This window comes from Helicoverpa armigera, chromosome 3 (assembly GCF_030705265.1).
Source record: "Helicoverpa armigera isolate CAAS_96S chromosome 3, ASM3070526v1, whole genome shotgun sequence".
NCBI classification, from domain to species: Eukaryota; Metazoa; Arthropoda; class Insecta; order Lepidoptera; family Noctuidae; genus Helicoverpa; species Helicoverpa armigera.
The window spans coordinates 13,726,742-13,748,804 of record NC_087122.1 but is presented as its reverse complement, the minus strand read 5'-3'; the positions used below and the strand labels follow the sequence as shown (position 1 = coordinate 13,748,804).

The following is a 22,063-nucleotide window of genomic DNA, read 5'->3' as shown; positions in this document are numbered from 1 at the left end:
CCTATCTACCCTTTCAACTATTACGACTAATTTCTTTCAAGTCATAGATATTAATGTTTCAGTGCCTGCCATATGTATATCTATAGAAGAAAGTAGTTTTTTAACACGTTATTGAAAACGTTCAGTATTCTGATAATTTAAGGTAAAAATAAATGAAAACACTCGCAATTTATTATAATATTTAATTGAAGCTTGAGGAACAAAGTAAAAGCTACACAAAGGGGTAGAAGCACGCGAGCTCGCCACAAACTAACGACGATACTAAATGTTCTGTACGAGACAACTCAACAACCTTATACTTATGTATGACGTACTCATATTATGTCCAATTTGTGCGAATCAGTTCAAAACTATGGCTTTGGTAAAGATTGTGGCAATTTTTGTACGTAGTAAAGAAAAAATATTTTTATTGAAAAATTAGGTAATTGTTAAATTGGGAAACCCTTTTGTAAATTTATTGGACTACTATTATTTTAACAAAAAATTTTTTTAGTTATCTGCATTATCGCTTTTGGATGGCTTATTCAAGTAATTAGAAACACCAAAATCTTTACCAAAACAAATCACATAAGACTGCAAAACTACAATTAATTATGATAACACTAATTATATGAAGCACATAAGTTTACAGGATCGTATAAAAACAGGAATCACAAAGAGCTGTGAAAGCAACACCTCCCTAACACGTAACACCAATTAACACGTATTCCACAGTAATGAGTTTGTATATAAACCAAAATCTAAAATACTGGCTTTATAGTACAGAGTAACTTGTGCGTATCTATTACGTTTCTAAATAATTATATTTTTTTATAGATTTCAGTAATAGAGTTGGGACTAGTGCTAAAACTATTCGGGGTTAAAGTCAAAACATCTGCAGATGTTATAACGGTTTTTTTTTAAGAAAAAGAAAATGGTAATCCTGACTGATAAAACTTTTCTACAATAACTATAATTTTAGCAACGTCAATTAAAACTACTTTTCTCTCACATTACCCTAGTCCCAATTATATTACTCCAATCTAATTTCTTAATGACAAATATCTAAACTACGAAGGTTGATTCATAAGTCTAGATGTTGGGAAAATACAGAAATTTAACAAAATAATAGACTACGGAATTGTCTTCCATCGATATATTGTCTCATCACTTTTATTGTCTTTGACTACTTTAAAAATATCTCTTACTATAAAAAAATAAGCTAAACGATGTCTCGATAGATCGAAAGAGATATTTATTTTTAGTAAGAGATATGTAAAATCAATCAATTAGGATACGAAGTATATGTAATTGATTTTAATTGAAATTTTTCGCATATAATACTCGTTGGCGAGAAATTGACAATATCTAAGCTTTCGTAAGACTTACATAGGTATAAAAATATCTAAAGATTTCAACAGATTCGAAATGAGTCTCAAATCAAATATTGCACACTGCCAATGAAATAATTCTCATACCATACTTATAAATCTAAAATGAACAACATTCGAGGACCAGCCTGTATAGATTCTGAAAAACACATGAATTTTCTTAGTGTGGTACCTGAGGTTATCAACCTTATCAGGTAAGTATTTCATTGGCAGTGTACTAACAGGTTATACCTATTTATAAAATAAAGAGATCCAGCTAGTATACAGTATATAAAGAGGAAAGAAACACTCATTAGTATCTAATAAATATTTTTCTACAACGATCAACATTCAATAGGGGCCAGTGTACACCGATGCGAGCACTAAACAGTGACGTCATACTAGTGACGTATTCACCACTAAACATTAAAAATACACAACCGTTATTTTAGCCTGAAATGCATGGCTTCGATGAAATCATCTGGGACTGAGTAAGTAAATTAAGTTGAATAAAGCAATGTCATTCAAGTTCCAAGCTTTATATAAAGTTTAGGGATATTTAGTGGTTAGGTCTTCATCACTTTCATAGGTGCAACTTAATACTTTTTGTTACAAACGACTCCTTCGTACTATTCATATTATATGAAAACTTAACCACTATGTAACCAGTAGAAATTTAGAATTATATATATATTTGTTCATTATCAAAATATTTATTGTCGCTAATTACGATAGTCACTATTTCTTTACAAATACGTATGTATCTAATAATTTTATTACCTATCACTATGGGTTGGAGTCAAACCTGCTGACTCGGAGAAGATATGCTTTGAACACGACACAATTTAGTCTACCATAGATTTTATTTTCCAACAGCAATTATAATCTACAACAGTATATAATATACGCAATACATGTACATTTAAACATGTAAGACTACGTTCATATAAACATTTAGAGCTGAACATGCATATTCCACACATGTTCTATATAAAGCCAAATACCAATGCATTTTTATGTTTATTTATAATTCATTAACGAACTTAGTATCGTTTGAGACACATCTCTATAAAGTAAGCTTCGCTACTACAGAAGTTGCTTGGACAGACTAGAACAAATCAAAAGTGCTCGCCTGTTTCAAATTAAATCATAGTAAAAATGATGTTCATCCCCATTTGAATCGAAGTATTCTGCTATATCTGATAATGTTAGGGATTTTTGTAAATATATGTATATGTATAAATCGAAGTTAGGGGAAGTGGAGCTAAGTCAAATATCAAGTGAATGTTATGCACCTCGCAACCGGCTGGTGAAAATTGATGTTCATACATAAACAAGTGTTACTTCGTTCTTTTATCAGTCTTTGTACTTCTACGCTACCACGCCAACCGCCCAGTTCACCCAATATTTATTTAAATAGAAGAAATTCTGCTTAAGAAATGTCGTTAGAAAGTTGCAATCATAAAGGCGAGTGGAAAATAAACTTAGCAAACATACTGAGTACTATAATGCAGAGTTCATAATGCAGAGATCACAAGTATCATAAGATGTCACAGAACACTAAAGCATGGCCCTAATAGATACTAATTTATTTATGTATAACTAGCCTAACTTACTAGCTAAGTTTTACACCTAGTTTTAATGAAAACGAGAACAGACAAAATATTAATTTAGTTATTATAAACATTTTGGCTATGAGTACTTTCAAACTGCCTAATTATTTGGGTTCTATGGTTTTTTCAGTCTGTTCTCATTATCAAATTATTTTAATTCAGTCACTACGTAGAAAAGGATAAGTCCGACATTTTATTTCTATTAAATATTTTTTTGAACCTAACTCCTTTTATATTAACAAAAGTGATAATTTAGACATCTGTTATATTTTTGTTTTGATATATATATTCTTTACTCTCGTAATACTAATTGAAAGCTCGAGTTGAAAAGGAGACTCATAAGAAGTCAACAACCATACTTCCATGTAAATGTAGAGTTATATATTTATCTCGATGTGAACATGAACTATTTAGATTTGTGCATACATTATACATATACTTTACAATCATAAAATTCAATAAAGTCTAAAATTATCCTTCTACAGCCTATATACTGCACAAACTTTAGTTTGTCCTAAAATTCAGAGATGGAGAGCTTGTCTGCAGAGTCAGCAGACGTTTTTTGAAGTGATATTTTTTATGTGTTTTAAATTAGTTGTAAAATAATTCATGTTCACATCGCTAACATAATGTTCTTCATTCTATATTTATAATAAATATACCTATGTTACTTTGAGCATAGCTTTGTGCTATAACCACGTCTTTTGAGAGACCCCAAAGGACCGCAGGATATCTACAGACCATACGAGAAATTAAAATATTACCCATATAAAAGGAACTAAGTATATTTCTTTCCTAACTTTAAAAATTGTTTACCACACCTACGTCTACTGTTATCTAATAATATTATGATCTCTTAAAATCTATTAAAGCTATTTCACTAATATAATTACAAGATCCATTAATTTCAAGGTTTTCAAAAAAGTCACACTACCTATGAAATACTGAAACAGAAGTATCTAAATTGTATAATAACAAAGCTTATACTACATCTGTTGGTAAATATGTTGTCAAAAATTATTATTGTCATTGCCGAGTAGCATTTTGACTTCACATTGTTCAACCGTTCGACCAAATGTCACAAAACAATTTTTATTTTTTTATTGTCTTTGTTTATTATTTATGTATATTCCTTATTTGTGACGATTATATCGCACCTATATAAACTCAACATATTTTATAATTTATTGTCATTAAGGAAGAACTTTAGAACAGCATATTTTAACACCAATATTTTATTAAACAGTGATCGTCTATTATTTATTTTTTTAACCTGCATCCATGTGAATGGGATTTATTTTTATTCTATAAAAGCACTTTCCCCTAAACTACTAACATCAAACATCAAACAAACATACACTTAAGGTCTACGATGGTCCACATTCGTGCGTCGTCCACAGTCGCGTCGCGAATAAGGACCACCCTCCACTATTGACTAACACAGAATAGAAAATAACGAAAAGAAAGTCAATATTAAAACAATCTCCCTAAAAGTCTGCTAAAGCTTCGAGAACACTACATTACTTATAAAAGCAGCTTACATATAAAATTTTAAAACAGATTTTTCATATATATGTATATAATTATTATAATTAATACCTAGGTCACCGATATAATGACTGACTACCCCGAGAAAAAGTATCGAGGGACGCGAGCGCGCCCAGCCACAATGTAAAGTGAACTCTCAAGTCACGGGTAAACTTTAATACAATATCGACTTGTTCGCTTCATAATAAATGATTTACTATCACAGCTTCAAATAATTTACATCACGCGATATACGAGTGATATGTGAAAATATTTAGCCATATGTCGTACGTAATCGAAAGCAATATTTAAGTCAACTCCCCAAGACACAACATAGAGCCGGAACTCGTGTATATATTTATTGTCTATTATTTAGATTTTCTTGATAAATTGACTTACCTACCATATGTTACGATTGTATATAATTGTTTTATTATTGTCACCATTAATTAATTTATTGTCATTATAAAATATTTATTGTCATAATTTTAGTGCTCCGCAAAATGTGCGGAGTCTTTTATTGTCAAGTTAATATTGACACCACTTAAGAATAATAAATTACAATATTGTATGAGCTTGATTTCACTACTTAAGTTCTAAAAGTATAATTATTTTCATTACTATCTTCGAATGTGTATAAAGTTTTAAAACAATATAAAAGGTAAGTGTATAAATATTGTCGCTAATTTCAAGTTTCGGGAATATTTGTCTTCATTTGTGTTTTATATATTCGCAAGTGATGTCACGTGTTTTCCATCTTAGATGTCTTCCGACTTGGCGTTGTCGTCGTTGTAGTGCGCGATCTGCTGGTGTATCCAGGGTATGAACTTGGGCACGTAGGCGTAGACGCCGGGCAGCCGCGGGTGCGCGCACTTGATGCCCCACGACACGATGCCGCCCACGTACCAGCGCATGGGGTCGTCCGGGTCCTTGCACAGCAGGGGCCCGCCTGAGTCACCCTGCAAATTAGTCAACGACAAACTGTTAGCACAAATTATCCCATTTGTAATTCAAATATTTGTGTAAAAATGTTAAACTTGATCTATTCGAACATTTTTGTATTTGCAATTATTAGATCCAAATCGAAGGAAGTCCATAATCCAAATAAAGCAACAGATTCCATCTGAATTGACTGCAATAAGGAAACAAATATTTGCTGTCACATCAAATCAACTACGTTGGAGAAATTGACTTGTTTTTCCTTATCCCATCGTCACGGCTTAAGTATCCTTAACGGGGAACTCAATTTTCCGTCACTTCCTCTTTAAAGTACATGCTGCTGGAGGGATTTGATAAACTTCTTTATGTCTATGGAAGGCTTCTAGTCTATTTTCAAAATTTGATTGTTAGTCTAAAGTTTCTTAATCATTTGGGACACTTCCCATTTTTTTTTCTTCATGACTTTGCGTACTATATAATTTTGCTATAAATCATGTCCCTTTCTAGAGTATAAAATAAGGCTAATATTGAACCGGCCCCATAGATCCGCTGCGTCAGCAGAGCTTAGGTAATGTCAGTTATTGTCCACACATCGGTAGCCCTCGCCCTTCATTGTCACGCCAACAAACTGCTGACTCGCTATAATTTAATTTTGATCCCGCGTTACGTGTTAAGTCTAGGGTCTGTACCATCAATTTTATATTCAAAACAGATGATAGTAGCTTTAATACTTAAAAGTTTGTGTGTATAATTTTATTGAAAGTAAAAACTGAATTTTGCGTAAAAGGCTATTTTGTACAAAAGCATGCCACAATGATTTAAGGTATTCCGTATCAACTAGTTTTTAACCGGCTATAAAAATAGCACGAGAATGAACGTTCAACATCGTCAGCTAAACAAGCAACTACCGAATCCTGAATTGCTCAATCAGCGATTTATATTGAACGTGGGAAACATTGTTCCATGGTTCCATTTCCGACCCTTTTTTAAGTGCCCGAATTACTTATGGTCACGTCACTGCAAACTAATGGTAAAATTGTAAAAAAAAACCTTCGATCCCTATTAAGCATCCAGAAAGGGACATGATGTAATTTTATTTACAATTTTCCAGAGAAAAATGTTACATATTTCACAATATTACAAAATATAGCATTTCCACAACATTATAAAACTACATAAAGTCTGGGTTCGATATTAGGTCGCTTCACTGAACCATTAAAGTGTAGCGTTCATAAAGGAAGTCGGCTGAATTCGGGCGCGGGCGGAGTAAATACCTCCTTGGTCGCAGCTAGCTAAGAGCTGTTTATTGTCGGGAGCTCCATCGCACTCACTCATTGGATTTACCTATTGGCTGAACAAATATTTGCTTGGGAGACGTATTACGGAGTTTTTTAGTTTTATTGCTCTGCGATGTTTTCTTGACGGCTTTATTAGTGTGCTGAGAGGTTTTCCTGAAGTTTTTTTATTTGGCTTCTCAGAAATAATAATATTAGTTTGCCCTCTATATCACGGGTTTGCCAAACCACAACTAGAAGATTAAGTACGTTTTATTTATTGTTATTGTACAGCTTTTACTAGGAATTCAGAGACTAGTCCTTATCGCATGGTATACTTACTTCATGCCTCAATATATTACAAGTAGGTACTTAATACATAATGTTGTTTAGTTAGAAGGACTTGTTTATTGATTTCTCCATGAACTTGCTTTTAGTAAACTTGATGTAATGTTATTTAACTAGCGCTTAATTGTATTGTCAATATAAATAAAAGCGCCCTTTGATGTTAAGATTTCCTGAGAAAAGGGGAATGACTGACCATAAAGCAAGCTATTCTTATCAGTTTATGGTTTCTGTACAATACATAGAATTAAACGTTCCTACAGTAAATAATTACATTTTGTAAGAGCTACAATTTATGGGACTTCCGTTCACCGGATAGCTAGGGTAAAATTAGGATTTAGTAAACTATATGAAATCAGAATAAAATATTGAGTAATTATTACTCACATCTTCTCGTCAGCACATTAAATTACGGTATGTAGGTATCTATAGTTCGAAAAAACTGCGCTGAAACTATTTAAGTATTAGCAGAAAGCGGAGGCACGCGAAGCGAATGCGCCACATGCGCGTACCTGTGATATGAAGTTAGTTACGAGCCACCAAAAACTTGGCAAATAGTGCTAATGACTTGATGACTATTTGCCAAGTTTTTGGCAGTGTACCCTACCTGACAAGCATCCTTGCCGCCCTCAGGGTAGCCGGCGCAGATCATGCCCTCCGTCACGTTAAGGTCTCTGTGTTCAAGCCACTGGTTGCACAGGTCCCGGTTCAGGACTGGCACCTCCACTTCGTTCACTGCTGGCTCGTATTCTGATACTGTGGTAATAAAGACGAAGTTATGTTAATAGTGTGCATTTAATAGCCGAAGTTGCCCAATGTGCATTATTTAGTTATAGCAAACAAAATAATTTTCGCGAATATAGCAGCAAAATACTAACCCCTTGAGCTTTATATTGAGCGTCTAAAATAATTGATAAAGGCCATGCAATTGCACTGCCATAGATTTAAGTGTTATTGGTAGTCCCATTGCATTTGGTATTGTACGGCATTTTGGTTGTAGGTATACGAGAAATTAAGGCATTCAACACATTAGCAGTTCTAAGATAAACCAATCAGTAGGTGCATAGGGATACTTACACTCCTTATCGTCCCGCTTGCCCCAGCCGATGACGGTACATAGCGTGCCAGGCTTCAACACGCGGTTGGCAGGAGGAAGGCAGACAGGAGACACTTGCTCGTGGTAGCGGACTCGGACTGACAGCTACGATAAATAGAAATCAGAAAATGTACTTAGTTTTATTTTTATAGGGTCACAAGAGATGCATTACTTGAACAGCATTGATTGTTGCAAAACGGACCCCTACTTTTACTCAGCAAGAAGAAAACTGACTTGACAGAAACTGATAAATTTGGAGTAAAAGATCCTTTTTTGTTATTTTCTAGGTAAGTAACATAAGATCAATATCGTGTCTTTTTGAGGGATGTATAACTATACAGACTATTTAGTTTCAATCTTACCCATTTTAGTACAACGACAACGAAAAGTCAACAAATATAATGGTCCCTAGAATTTTCAAAACTGTGTATACCTGGAACAACGCGATATCATTATCATGAGCGATGCCGGAGTTGTACTGCGGATGCGGCGCCACGCGTTTGACCTTGACCTTCTGGCCGTAGTAGGCGTGCGAGCGACGCCGGGTGATGCCCAACTGGATCGTCCAGCCGTTCACGTCCGTGTGGCTGGAAGAATGGGTAAATGTAGCCTGGTTCAGGTCTAAAGGTATTTATAATTGAAGACCTATAAAATCTCTAGACTTTAGGCCCTAGCTTGATGGACAGGTAGGTTGCTGAAGCTGCCACAATGCATTTAAGGTCACTATAATTCGGATATAACATTTAAATAACCTAATTTGTTCTACTCACTTGCCAACACAATGCGCAGCGGTAAGCACCCACTGGTCAGCTATGAGCACGCCAGCGCAGTAGAACACTTCCTCGGGTCCGCCAAGTATGGCAGCCAGGAAGGGCCAGTCGCCCGGGGACGCTTCCACGCCGCCCACGATGCGCTTTGTCGCCACGCCTATTGTACGACGCTTGCCGCATTCTGGGAACAAAAAAAATACGGTTAAAGAAGAAAAGCGTAATATTTATATTTACATATAAATCTTTCCATCGCTCTAGAAGTTGATTTCTGTTGTTTTATCTTGCCATTAAATTCTTTGAAAAAATAATAAAATAAAGTCACATAAAACATAGAGAAAAACAGAACCTTCTGAAACGGCTTTTATAAGAAGGTTAAAGTAAAATAACAGTAGAGAGACAGCTAAACAAAATTCCTCCCGCTTTTTCCAAACCAACAGTTCACAACACAAAGTAAGCAAGTAAATATTAATTCTATTGTAATATCTGTTTGTTCGTATAAACGCTGGAGAGCAAAAATTAAACTTGTAAAGCTGAAGTTTTCTATTCAGCCCACTTGACGTCCGCCGCTGTGTAAATTGAAATTTAAGTGAAGCCCTTCCCGAGACTGATAAACAAAGGCCGATGGGCGTTAGCGCCCACAGGTTTAACTACCATTAAACGACTTGAAAAATTACATTTTTTATTTGTAACGCTGCCAAGTTCAATTAGACAGGGATATATCGTTTGAAAAGAAAATACAAATGAGACAGAAGTTCAAGCGCTCATTTTAAAAACACGTACGGAAATCCTAAACTTGTCAACTCTAAGAATTGTGGCTACCCATAAGTAAACGTTTATGGTTTTTAGGACCGCATATTCCCGCTTTAAGTTTATACCGTAGACCAACCTCACCTGGAATGCCCCACAAAAACATAATTAAAGTTTAGACAATCCTGTCGCGCCCACAATTACAAACACAGATACAATCAGTTTCATCGCTCTAGTCTTTTGTAATTCATGAATTTTTCTGACATTTCATTAACGGCCGCGGCTTTGGGAATGGCTGGGAACTGTGGTTTCTAGCTCCGCAATTTGTTTAATTTTTGAAAGATGATCCGTCATGATTCAATGAAATACCTTGTCTTACAGAATGCTGTCTTAAAAAAAATCACATTGAGCTCTATTAAAAGAGAAGCAAACAAACAATACACATACGTTAGAAAATAATCTTTCCTACAAGGGCTTTTATTAATCAAAATTTTCCAGAACGAGACTAATTTTAGCTCCAAAATAATCCTCTACGCTAGAAGTGTCACTAAGTATATGTATTTCCAAGAATAGAAATCTTCCAGCGACTGGATACAAGGCTCGGGATTATCGGCGACAGCTCGGGAGCTAAATAAACAATCAACGAAGTTACGTAACTAACCGCTTTGAGGTTACATTTTTCTCTCGCGATATTGCAACAGATAAACTACATGTTATTGTTATCAATAAAACACTACAATTATTAGTTTTGCTGACTTTAACTCGGGTAGAAGGTCCTTTAGACTGTGACTTGTGGAAATACACTTGGGTATTGGGTATATTGAATTATTTTATTGATGTAAGGTTTACAAACCAAAAAGCTGTAAATTCCACCAAACGTATGAGTTCTATTATTTAACCTTTTAGAGGTAAAATAAATGGGAAGCATTAAAATATATCTTCCCCGATGGGCTGCGCTAGGCCGTAGCGTTGCGTAGCGACGCCTACGCTTACGTAGCAAATTGCTACGCATTACGACTGCTTAAACAATCCCGAATTAGATTGTTTGTCAATGAAGAACAAACCAAAATATATCCGTGTTTTGAATATCCACGATTTTTTTTTATATATTTGAAGTAACATTTTCGGACACGGATTTATTTTTAATAAATAAAATAATTGAAATATTAAATATTATTTCAAGTCTATACATATACTATTGAAAATCTTTTTTATTTCCAAACAGAATATCTTTACAAAATATTCTCCGCTAGCTCAAAATTGTCTGAAGTAAATGACAGCGTTTACCCAGTAATACCCGAAACTTATCGGCCACCTGCTAACCCGGTGTCGTTCGTAAGACGAGACAGCCGCAACAAAATTGTTACTGACATAATTCCTTTACCCTGTATGAATAAATAGACGAAGTATTACTTTTTTCAGTAAAAAATTAAATAATAATACAAAAACAAGAATCAGACTTTGAGAATCTTGTTAATTTCTTACCTTAATATTGTTTGTGGTTTGAGGGTATGAATTGTCTATGGAAAATGTTATCATTAATGTCTATTGTGTGTTATTCTGTCAAGCCGCAAAAAAGCAATAAACATCATAAATATAGTTAGTTGATTATAAATCTGTATCCCAATAAATCATGCAGCGAATCGATAAAAAGTACAACGAAACACACGAGTAACAAAATTCGAAACTTTCCCGTTCAGATACGTACAGAAGAACATTTTTATTCGATCGTCATAAAAATACAAGTACAGTATGAGCGATGCGACGATAGAATTAAATTGGCGAAAGTTATGGCCACTCGTTACAGGTAATGAGACCACTGTGCCACAACCCACAAAGAAATTTCAACCTTACCACTTTAGTCTTAAAACCCACATTTGTATCAAAGTAAATTATATTTATGGGCACTCCAAAGCTTTGATGTACGGCTCTCAAGTATTTCATCAGTTTAGATTTTAATTAAATTTTCTATTAAAATGAGGATCAAATTAAAGACAAAAATGCGTTTATCTGTTATTAAAATACAGCATTGCGTATCTTACATAGAATTATAAATCTTTTCTTTAATAAATGCTTACTAAAGTTCCCAAGATTTTAGAAATTGAATGAATTTGAATGACGGAGTTCCTAAATGTTAGAATTATCTATTTAATCAATTTATGCAATTATTTACTTAATCTTAAATAATTAATTAAAATCATTACATCTTAGTACATCTTCTTACTCGAAAATCAAACAAAATAAGATCTAAAGTCAATAGAATCAATCATTATGTAGATCATTTAGATTTGAAACCATTATTATATTTGTATTCAAAAGATCTTCTAATAATGTGTAATATAGGTTTATTCAAAGAATTTTACAATTTCGGGGTATATTGTAATATGCAGACGAGGGCACATTGTCAATGTAAATATAAATAAATAAACTTAAGAATCTACGTGCTTTGATTTGGGTTCAAGCGTATTCGAATTTCTGTAGAAATCCAATATGCTAGTCTGAATATTGAAGAAAAAACAATGGTGCAACAATATCTACCTAATGGTTTGGATAAAATAAGAGTTATAATAATACAGCGTGACTTGAGAACCTAAATAAAAAGTATCCCTTTGTTCAATAAATAGGATATCTAACACAATCATTGTTTATTAAAATCGGACCAAGTAGTTCCTGAGATTAGCGATTTTCCAGTATGACCGAATTCTTTTGATAGAAGCTTAGTTGAAGTTAACAGAACATATTCAATGTAGTTTATGCAGTCAAAATATTTCATCATGTAGGACTGTCTGATTGACTTGCGAGTTTTGAATGGCAGTGTTGTTTAAATAAATGTGGAATGCTCAATGTTTTTCCCATAATTGGGATAATCTTGTCTAGAATAAGATCAGATACTACTTTACTATAGTTACTTATCTGTATCTACTTCACTTATCATGATTAAAGAACTGAAGTATAAGTAAGTCTTCCAGGAATCAATGGTAACTTAACCGCTATCCACAGTATCAAATTCAACATTGTTACAAAATATATAATATTAACTAATTAACTTTACCAAAAGTTACATTTCGTTACTTGAGCACTAATTAATAAATCTTTTCTTCAACATTTTCGTTGCCTAGCAACCGAGTGAGATTGAGTTGACTGTCGATGACCTAGAAACGATTTCCTGATAGTCAAGTACTTCTCGGTACTGGAGTACGCAAATAACTACTACAACGAAGTGCAGTGCTGCCCGATACTTTATACAGATTTTATACTTAGACTCTTGAATGGTCGTTACTTATGCATTAAGGTACTTAGACTCTGTTATATTTTATTTGTGCACTATTTTTGCGTAAAATGTTGCTAGTTTTCACTGAAGGGAAGCCATGTTAACTGGCTTAGGAATAGTAGAGACCCATTGGCAATTAGCAAATAGATGCAGTTCCACACATCAGTACGGGATGTATTATATTTTGGCCTAATGTATAGCCTAGTTGTCTGTTAAATCTATAATGGCATTTATGTTTTTATGATAGCTTTTACATGGAACCCGTAATTCCTAGGGCTGTTCTCAGGACGCAAGGCCAGCGGTCAAACCTTCAAGTAACATTGGGGCAAAGCCCGGTCGACGTCCCGGCGCGCCGTTGCGTAAGTACCACTACGTGGGATCGATAATTATTTTAGACACAACAAACTTTTGAGCCAGATCATCTTTGAGATGTTGCGTTTTCATTCGCTTTAATAAAAGAATTCGAGTTTTCTTCCCCAAGGTAACGAAATTATTAAGCAACTTTTTTTATTAAATCGTTTCGCTCTTACATCTTTATTCGGCGGATTCTTTTATATGTAGGCCATATCGTCAAGGCCTACAAGTGGTGTGACACGACTCACGTAAAATTTTCCATTCATATTAAATTACCATTGCTATGATATCGCTTAAGTATAAAGTGTACCGCCTACACGTCATTCAGACGCGCTGAATAAACCAGCAGAGATGATTGTATTTTATTTTTCCATAAAATCCTCTTATGGGGACTTCAAAAGAGCCTTTTGTAAACGACTTTTGGTTTTCAATAAATAAGAAGCTCTTAGGTTTTCGAGAGAATTTCCCCTCTTTGATGGGCGAAGACAAAAATGTCTAGGATTAGAGACTCAGTAATATTAATTTTCGATGGAACATTTTCACCACAATATTGAGGTCGTTATGAATATGTTTTGTAGGTGTAATTGTAATTGAGCCTACAGAGCTACATTGATTTTCATATAAACAAATACTGAATTCACCTTTTCTTTTAATAAATACCTGAAGGTAAACGAAGGCCCAATGAAAAAATATTCTTTGTAACAAACTACAATTTCCACAACGCCGACCAAATTTTCTCAAGTTGGTTTAGGTATCAAATAGTTCCATTTAGGCACTTAGTTTAATACTGTAAAGGCAGCAGAAAATTATACATTTTAAGCGTATTTTGCATGAAATACTCGAGATACTTGGGCCGGCTCGGTGGGTTCGGAACTAAATACTGACGCTTAGTATTCCGCTCGAATATATTTCAGTAGCTGCCGCTTCTTTATTATACAATTCAATAAAGTATAGGTGTGCCTCGCTGCTCTGTTCAACTTTGAATGATAAAAACCTTGCGATACTTTTTAGGTTTGTATTCGTGTAGTGCAGATACACATACCTACATTTAAGGTCTGTCGTAACAAACAGTTTGTTCATATTTTCCTTGGTAAATATTTTATGTTACTGGGTTTAACCACAACATTAAATTACGTAGTTTCTTCCCTATAAGTATAATTATTCGACCCCATAAAGTTCCGTACCCATTTAAAGCCACAATATCTCATAGTTATGAATTTAAATACATCAAAGCTGTGAGGGCAAAGAACTGCAGTACACAAGTTGATCCTATAAACAGGCGCTTCCCTCGTCGGCGGGAAACTCCAAAGGAAAGAAGATAACAATCTCATCAAGTTTATCAATAAGTCGAGTGGGCTTAGCGCTGCGTAATTCCTTTTACATAATTGCGAACAAAACCTTTCATAAATTTTTACACTCCTCGGCTATGACAGATTTTATAATTAAAAGCCATTTGTCTTAGCAAATTACGTTTAATTTTGTTATGTTGGCGTTGGACGACCTTCGGTTTGTTTGTCATTGGAATCTTGACTTGTTTTATACAATTGTTGCGATGCTTTATATTTTCTTTCACATTAAGTATGTACATTTTAGATAGCTAAAATATAACAACAAGACAGAATAAGATTGCCAATCAAAAACTTTTCAAATAACCTTAAAAACTCGTAACGTAAAGTGCTCGTTTCCTGCTCCAGTACCTTCCGAAGTACGTACATCATAAACTTTACATCCCCTTGTTTTATTTGTGGTAAATAAATACATTATGAATGGAAATTAATGTCTAAATTCAGAAATACAGCCTAGCTTCATAACGCTGTGATCATTATTAATTCAATTCCATTAAACTTAAAAATACAACGTTGTCCATCATCAATATATATATAATACAGGGTGGTTCCACAAATAACGCGTAAAGGCAGCACTCAGCGGTCGTCAGCAGGAATCGCCGCTGGCCCGTCACTTGTCAGGCCACATTAGCCGAGCCTCCCTATCTCCCCGTAATGGCTCCTTGTTATATCACCAGCCGAATATAAAGCTATTTATGACACTGTAATAACGCCACTTTATTGAGGAAACGGTACACAAATGTTAGCGTATGTTGGGCAATGTATGGCAATCGATGAGCGAGAATGATTGCCTCCCTTGAGTTATCGAATTTATGGAATGGTAAATTGAGAGGACGATTCAGGTTATTCTGAATTTTTTATTCAATATCAGTCATATTTTAGGTAAAGTTTGATTTAAACTAAAGTTATAAATTTTTCATAACCGTATATGATAAGCATGACTGATTTGTATTTACATCACATCTACCTACTTAAAAAGCGTCAACTTCGTCCTCCGTACTCAATTTACCTACGTATAAACACACAATAGCTGCCATTAAAGCCTTACGGCACCTTTCGAGTAGAGTTTACAAAGCTCTTATAAAACAAAAGTTGATTCACCCTCGTGACTGACAAGATTGGATGGCTCCCAGTAAGTGCGTGTGCACTCACAGGCGTCAGACGCCACTCACGCACAAATAACACAGAAAGAAAATAAAACGGGAACACTGGGATGGGATACAAGTGCCCTTTGTTCAGCACGTTGTTTTTAGGGATAGAAAACTTAAGCTTTAGATTGATACAGTCATTATTAAATACATTCTTTGAGGTGGGCTTGTTTTTAATGTGCTTTACGCCACTTACGGTAAACTTACTACTTCTACTTGGCAGTTTTTTACAAAAATGGCGATTTTAGCAATTCACATCACGTTTTTTGGTTTAAAAATAAAATATTTCAGGGCTTTATTAAATTATTTCACAAAAAACCCCGCCTGCACAAGCAGCAACACTTATTCTGTAGCCGGATGCTTCCGCGGCGAAAAGTTACACAATACATATTTATGTCGGTGGTCAGAATCCGTTGCTTTTTAATTCAATTCAGAAGCGATGTATTTCAGTTTTTTGGCCATTATGGCCGCCACGTCATGAATCGATTACGTCCTAAAATGTAAATACCTGTGACTATCGCCAATTCCAAAGCATTTTATAGAACAGTAAAACAACTCACCATAGTTATCACAAATGAGGTGCACTCTCGGCGAGTCTGGTCTGCACTCCTTCAGCTCTTTCAACAGTCCCCCCTGACTCCTCAGAAAGGCGCGGTATGTCTGGGCAGCTCCGTGCTCATGCATGAAGCTCGCGCGAGGACCTGGAGTCGCGCTCACGTTCACCGCTGCTTTTATGCTACTCAATGCTGGTCTGCTTTCATTGATCACCGCTTGGCTTTTGTTTAGGAACCTGCAGAAATCCGAGGGTGTTAGAAGAAATATCCATATATTTTAGAGGTATATGACAGAGACAAGTGACTGTTTAGGTGTGTGATATAGTATTTTCAGCATGAGAAACTATGCAAATTATAGATAATAACAAATACATATCATTTGTGATTGTGTGTGGACATTTTAGGATACCTACCGTAGATACAGATATATTAGATACAGGGTTTTTGAAAGTGGGCATGTTGCTATTTGAAGAGCTAGATGGTAAAACGAGCAGGGTGCCGTTAACTCATACCCGCTATGAACATCACCAGTTCAACCATATACTCGTAGATATGCATGCGACGTCAAGTATTCAGCTAATGTGATGCGAGTAACAGTACTAATGAAACAAATTCCACAGGTTAAGTCAGCGCTCCACCGCGCGCGATAAACGCTTTTCATTTAACCAATCCGAGCATAGCGCGGGATTTGAGTGCTATCATGCTGTTGTTGTTTGTAGCGCATTCTTTGTAAAACAGAACTCGATTGACTCGTGTAAACGAAAATTCGTAGTTGGAGCTGGTGAGTTTTGTAAAAGGGGTAGTGTCAGTCACTTTTCTTGTACAGTTAGGTATCTATATTAATGTGATGATTTAAAAAAAAAATTAGGTATGATCTCTATAGGATTGCCGTAACGTTGCCGTTTTTATATGGTTGGTTTTTCACGGGTGTTTGGCGGTAAAGTTTATTTTTGAAGGTCTACTTACGAGTATCCGAGGATAGAGCACAGCTTGAAGGCGGTGTCCCGGTCCAGCGTGTTGATGCAGGCGGGGAACCAGGAGTGATTGGCTGCGCGGTACACTTGCAACTCGCCACGACCCACGTCACCGTTCGCTTGACTGAGCCGTACTAGTAGGAGCAAAAAAGATAATTGATAACAATATTAGGTATAAATGGATCGGTGCCTAATGCACGGTGGTAATTAAGGGCAAGGCTATTTTCAAAGAAAGAAAAATAACACAATAGTTGTAGAGGCATTAAAAGCATGACAATCTAAACCGCACTGTATGGAAGTACGCCGCAAAGTGACTGCTTCTAACCAGCAAAATAAACGGTTTCGGTTAAAATCTCAGATAAGTACAAGAGCTTGGCACTGGACCAACTCGTGGTGACAATAGTCTCTGAACGCTTTGAGCCAACATTGAACATACCTTAAGAACAACAATTAAGACTTCCGAATTGATAAAAGTATTATTTTTTCATAATATCTCTGTTTATCCTATAAAATTATCAGACGTAGTACTACGTGCAATCTAATATTATGTCCAGAAAAATAAAATTATCTTTATAAAGATAATAGCGCCGTCATACTGGAGTCCGGGCCACCTTTACGATCATTTTCAATCTCTGAACAAGCTTAAAGAGATCTTGGTTTAGCTGTTACTGTAGAATCACAACGCGATTTTTATTTGAAATGGGTCCGCTGACATATAAAACGATTTTTAAAAACAGCTTGAGGTTTGAGATAAAGGTGGACCATAACAGCATTTTCATACTGGAAGACTCTTGGCGGGGATTTTAGTCCTAGGAGCAAATCTCGATCGCTTGGTTTACACTTGGGTAAACTTTACTGTAGATACTACCAGTATGTCCAGTTGTCAATATTTGTTTGCAATCCCGCGAATGGACTCGATAAGCCCATATGAACCAAAAGATATTTTTGGAAAACTCCAGTGAAAAGTGCGCTGGTGTAAAAATGCTGTAAAACTATCTGACTATACCTATTTCTGTTATATAAAACTCACAGCAATTCCTCTCATCCTGTCCCCAAGGACAGTCCACCTTGCCATCACACAGGTGTGCCTGCGAGATGCACCGCTGGTTGCCGCAGTGCACCTCGCCGCTGCGCTTGCAGACTCGGCAGTTGAGCTCGTCGGAGCGGTCGGCGCAGTCCACGTGGCCGTCGCAGCGCCAGTCCAGGGGGATGCAGCGGCGAACGTCGCATTGGAAACCCGTGGGGCATACTAGGGGCAAGAAATATTATTTATGAATACTATTTGTTTTGTAAATCAATATTTAACCCCTCTTATTGTGACAGGACCAGGTGTGTTTCAAAAGGCTGTTGGCAAAATATTGTACACACGTACCTAACATGTCTATTTAATGTAATGTCAATTTAACTAAAATATGATTATTAAAAATAAAGGTTAAGATACTTAGGTCTACTAAACTAATATTCTACAAATAAAACAATCCTTTTAAATGTCAGATTGATTGATGACCTCTAGAATTCATGGAATTATCATACTCAGTAATGAGATACATATCTTGTTATTGTTCTATACGTTTAGATCCTTCGTGGAAAACATAATAATGAACTTAATGTTTATAAAGGCCTATTCAAAGTGGTATGTTAGAGGACTGGTAATGAAGGTTAAACCACAGATTGCCTTAGTAGTTAGTTACGTTTTTAGTAAATGTCAACAAACTATTGAATCAATGATTTTTACATAGTCAAAGGCTTTTCTTTGGTAAAATGAAATGGTGCAAACAACTTTACTGTTAAATGAGTCGTCACTACGTGTCCTATTTCACTCAAACATTCCGTTACATTTGAAAATTCAAAGAACCAGTAGACTTGAAGACTTCTCACCTGGCATAGCATCTCGGAACCTGGCGTCGTTCACCTCTCTGTTCCCGAGACAGACGTCCGTGTCAGTGGACTCCGGGAAGATGTCGCACTGCAGGTAGTCCGGCATCGTCAGACCGAACACCTCCAGGAAGAAGCCACATCGACGCATCGTCTCTGCACAGAAAAGATTTACTTGGAAAGTTACTACAAAAATGTATCAGGCACGATCTTGTAAGATCGTCAGTTGTGAAGCTATCAGCCTACTAATTAATTAAACGGAGGAAAATATTAATTAATTTTGCAGTCACAATTTTATGATATAAGAATTTAATTAATATCGCCGAAAACTCTCGCAGTATGTCTTCACAAAACTTTCAAATTAGCTGTTTGTGTACTTAGCAGAAAATCATAGCCAGTGTCTTTTGTGATTTACCTTCTATGATTGTTCTTTTTATGGAATCATTAAATAGTATAAAACCAAGTCCCTTTTTCTGAACCGTTGTCCCTGTGTAGGTATGCTTAAATTTTCAAAACTACGAACCGATTTTCATTTATTTCATTTTTGATTTCATTCATTTAACCGGGTTTTTCAATACATAGAGTGATTAAAGAGAAAGGTTTATATGTATAATAACATACATTGAAAAGTGGGAAAATACTGTTATCCCGTGCGAAGCCGAAGAGGGTCGCTAGTATACCTATAATAGTTATTTGTTATACAAGAGTGCAAAGTTGCTTTTTAACCGCGGGCTCAATTTTGACGACCGAGCAAGCGAAGGATTCTAAAATTGAAATACGAGCGTAGCGAGTGTTTCAATAATTAGAATCCTGAGCAATAGCGAGGGAATCAAAAGAGCACAAGGTGAAAAATCTTTGCACTCGAGTGCAACACGTAACTTTTCATTCCACCTCATCGAGGAAAAAAAACAAAATGGCGCGCACGTACGAGTACCTATCAAATTAAAAAGAAGTGCCTATTAAAGTTCATTTATTTGAAAACTCAGTTTAAAAATGAAACGAGGTTAAAAATCTATGTTAAAACAATAATACAAAATACTTAATTAATTAAATAATTATTCTAAGCAGTATTTTATTTGTTTAATATGTATTTATTTGAAAAGTCTTATCAAGATTATACAGATATACAAATGGAGTATTGCACACGATGTTCTAAATTCAAATCACTTTGCCGCTCTAGAGGATAAAAACAGCTTTTGCGCTCAGATATCAAAGGGTAAAACTACTCTTTCCGAGATGGTGGGATGAAAAACATGTATTTTCTCACCATGACACAAACTCCTGCAGGGTCGCACCATGTGGCCCAGGGGTCCACACTTGGGCACGAAAAGTGAGCACAGGAACAGTGCCGTCAGGTCGTAACAACGGACGTCTACTACTGCTTCGTATACCTCCAGGTCCTGGGGGTAGAAGACTGGTATAAAGAGAATGCTATAGAGAGTGTTCTAGATCGTCAACATAATAAATTATAAGGTTTTATGTCACAATAGTTGCACACATATTATTTTACACGATATTTAATTATTGTGGAATTCAATTCTACTGAAAATGTTGTGGTTGTTTATGTTAATGTAAACATAACGATCTCTTTAAATACTGTTTTTGGGATCATTTGCCGAAGTAATAATACTTAGTAACAATAAAAAGTTCACATAACATATTAATCTAGTTTTACACATTTTTATTCCACAGGATTTAAGAATATTGTTCGATAAGATACATCTCGTGCTGACATTTAAAGATTTCTATAATCCCTGAGAGTGTGGGTAGACGGGAGACGATATTGCGAAATAGAATGTAGATACTAGTGAGATTCTTCATAAGTTAGTATTCTTCGGTGAGACAATTTTTTCCAGGTTAAGTCTTCTGAAATCTTTTGAGTCGAAAAACAGCTGTGTATCTGGAATCTGTTTGTATGTATCTCTTATAAAACACGTTCTACTGTTTCAAAGAACCATAAACACCTCAACATTCTCAAGTTTGAAATAAACTTTGTAAAATGTATGCAACAAAACCATGTTTAAGCAATGAACGCCTATATTCCCTCCGCCCATAACCAGCATGTGTTTCCACTTCAACTGTTGCAGATAAGAACACCTATTTATTCCCCTTTATGAGGCAAGGACGACGTAATGCCGCGATTTAATAAACATTGCTCGTTAAAAAGGGAGCTTTGGAGGCTGACGCTGATATTTTACTTGTCGAGCCAGCATTGTTTCCGCGACAATGATTGATTCGCGCGCGAAAGGGTTCACTTAATGGTTATTGATGTCGCCTCGTCATTCGCTGTGGTCGGTTGCGGGTACCGCGGTGAATGAGAACGTTCGCGTATCATTCTTTGTTTGCGGTAATGTAAATCCGATAAATGTGTTTCTGGTAATTAAAAGAAACGCAGTCCATTTAGCTTGAATGGGTGATAATGATGTTGAAAAGATTGCCTTAATCATTGGCACCGTTAAAGCATCCGTGCCTTCCTTATAAGTGCTTGATTCATCAGATGAAGGACATAGGTACATTTTATGTTTAATAATTTCAAGTTTCAATACACACACATATATACTTGACCCGAAAGATTTTAACATCAACACATCAAATAAAATAAATCTCTACATTTCAAGAAAACCTAAAAGTGGCATCTACATTTTCTATTCAAAAAAATCTGCATAAACTTGTCAAATTACCCGAAAACAAAAAAAAAGTAGTTAAAAATTGTCCACATTCGTATGATATAGCTAATGACGGCGCGGGCGAGGCGTGCCCTGACACTTGGAGCAGAGATTAGCGCGCCCGCCGGAGAGCACACAAATTAATTGGCCTATAAGCCCTTTGATCTGCGCCTACTAGGTTTTCGATCATTTTCACTAAGAGGATTTTGAAGAAA

At 35.6% G+C, this 22,063-nt stretch overlaps 1 protein-coding gene across 2 annotated transcripts in view; it reads right to left on the bottom strand.

The window, feature by feature from the left end:
• Positions 1–167: 167 nt before the first annotated feature.
• The window catches only part of LOC126053717 (atrial natriuretic peptide-converting enzyme), a 76,963-nt gene continuing 55,067 nt past the window's right edge, over positions 168–22,063 (bottom strand). For both annotated transcript variants that reach the window (XM_064043739.1, XM_064043740.1), the window contains 10 exons: positions 20,450–20,582; positions 19,186–19,338; positions 18,338–18,556; positions 17,300–17,441; positions 16,340–16,569; positions 8,914–9,094; positions 8,577–8,730; positions 8,125–8,248; positions 7,655–7,803; positions 168–5,448 (listed from right to left, as the gene is read on the bottom strand). In XM_064043739.1, the coding sequence (XP_063899809.1) occupies positions 5,248–5,448; positions 7,655–7,803; positions 8,125–8,248; positions 8,577–8,730; positions 8,914–9,094; positions 16,340–16,569; positions 17,300–17,441; positions 18,338–18,556; positions 19,186–19,338; positions 20,450–20,582 (1,686 nt within the window). In that variant the 3' untranslated portion in view covers positions 168–5,247. The remainder of the gene's footprint in view (positions 5,449–7,654; positions 7,804–8,124; positions 8,249–8,576; positions 8,731–8,913; positions 9,095–16,339; positions 16,570–17,299; positions 17,442–18,337; positions 18,557–19,185; positions 19,339–20,449; positions 20,583–22,063) is intronic.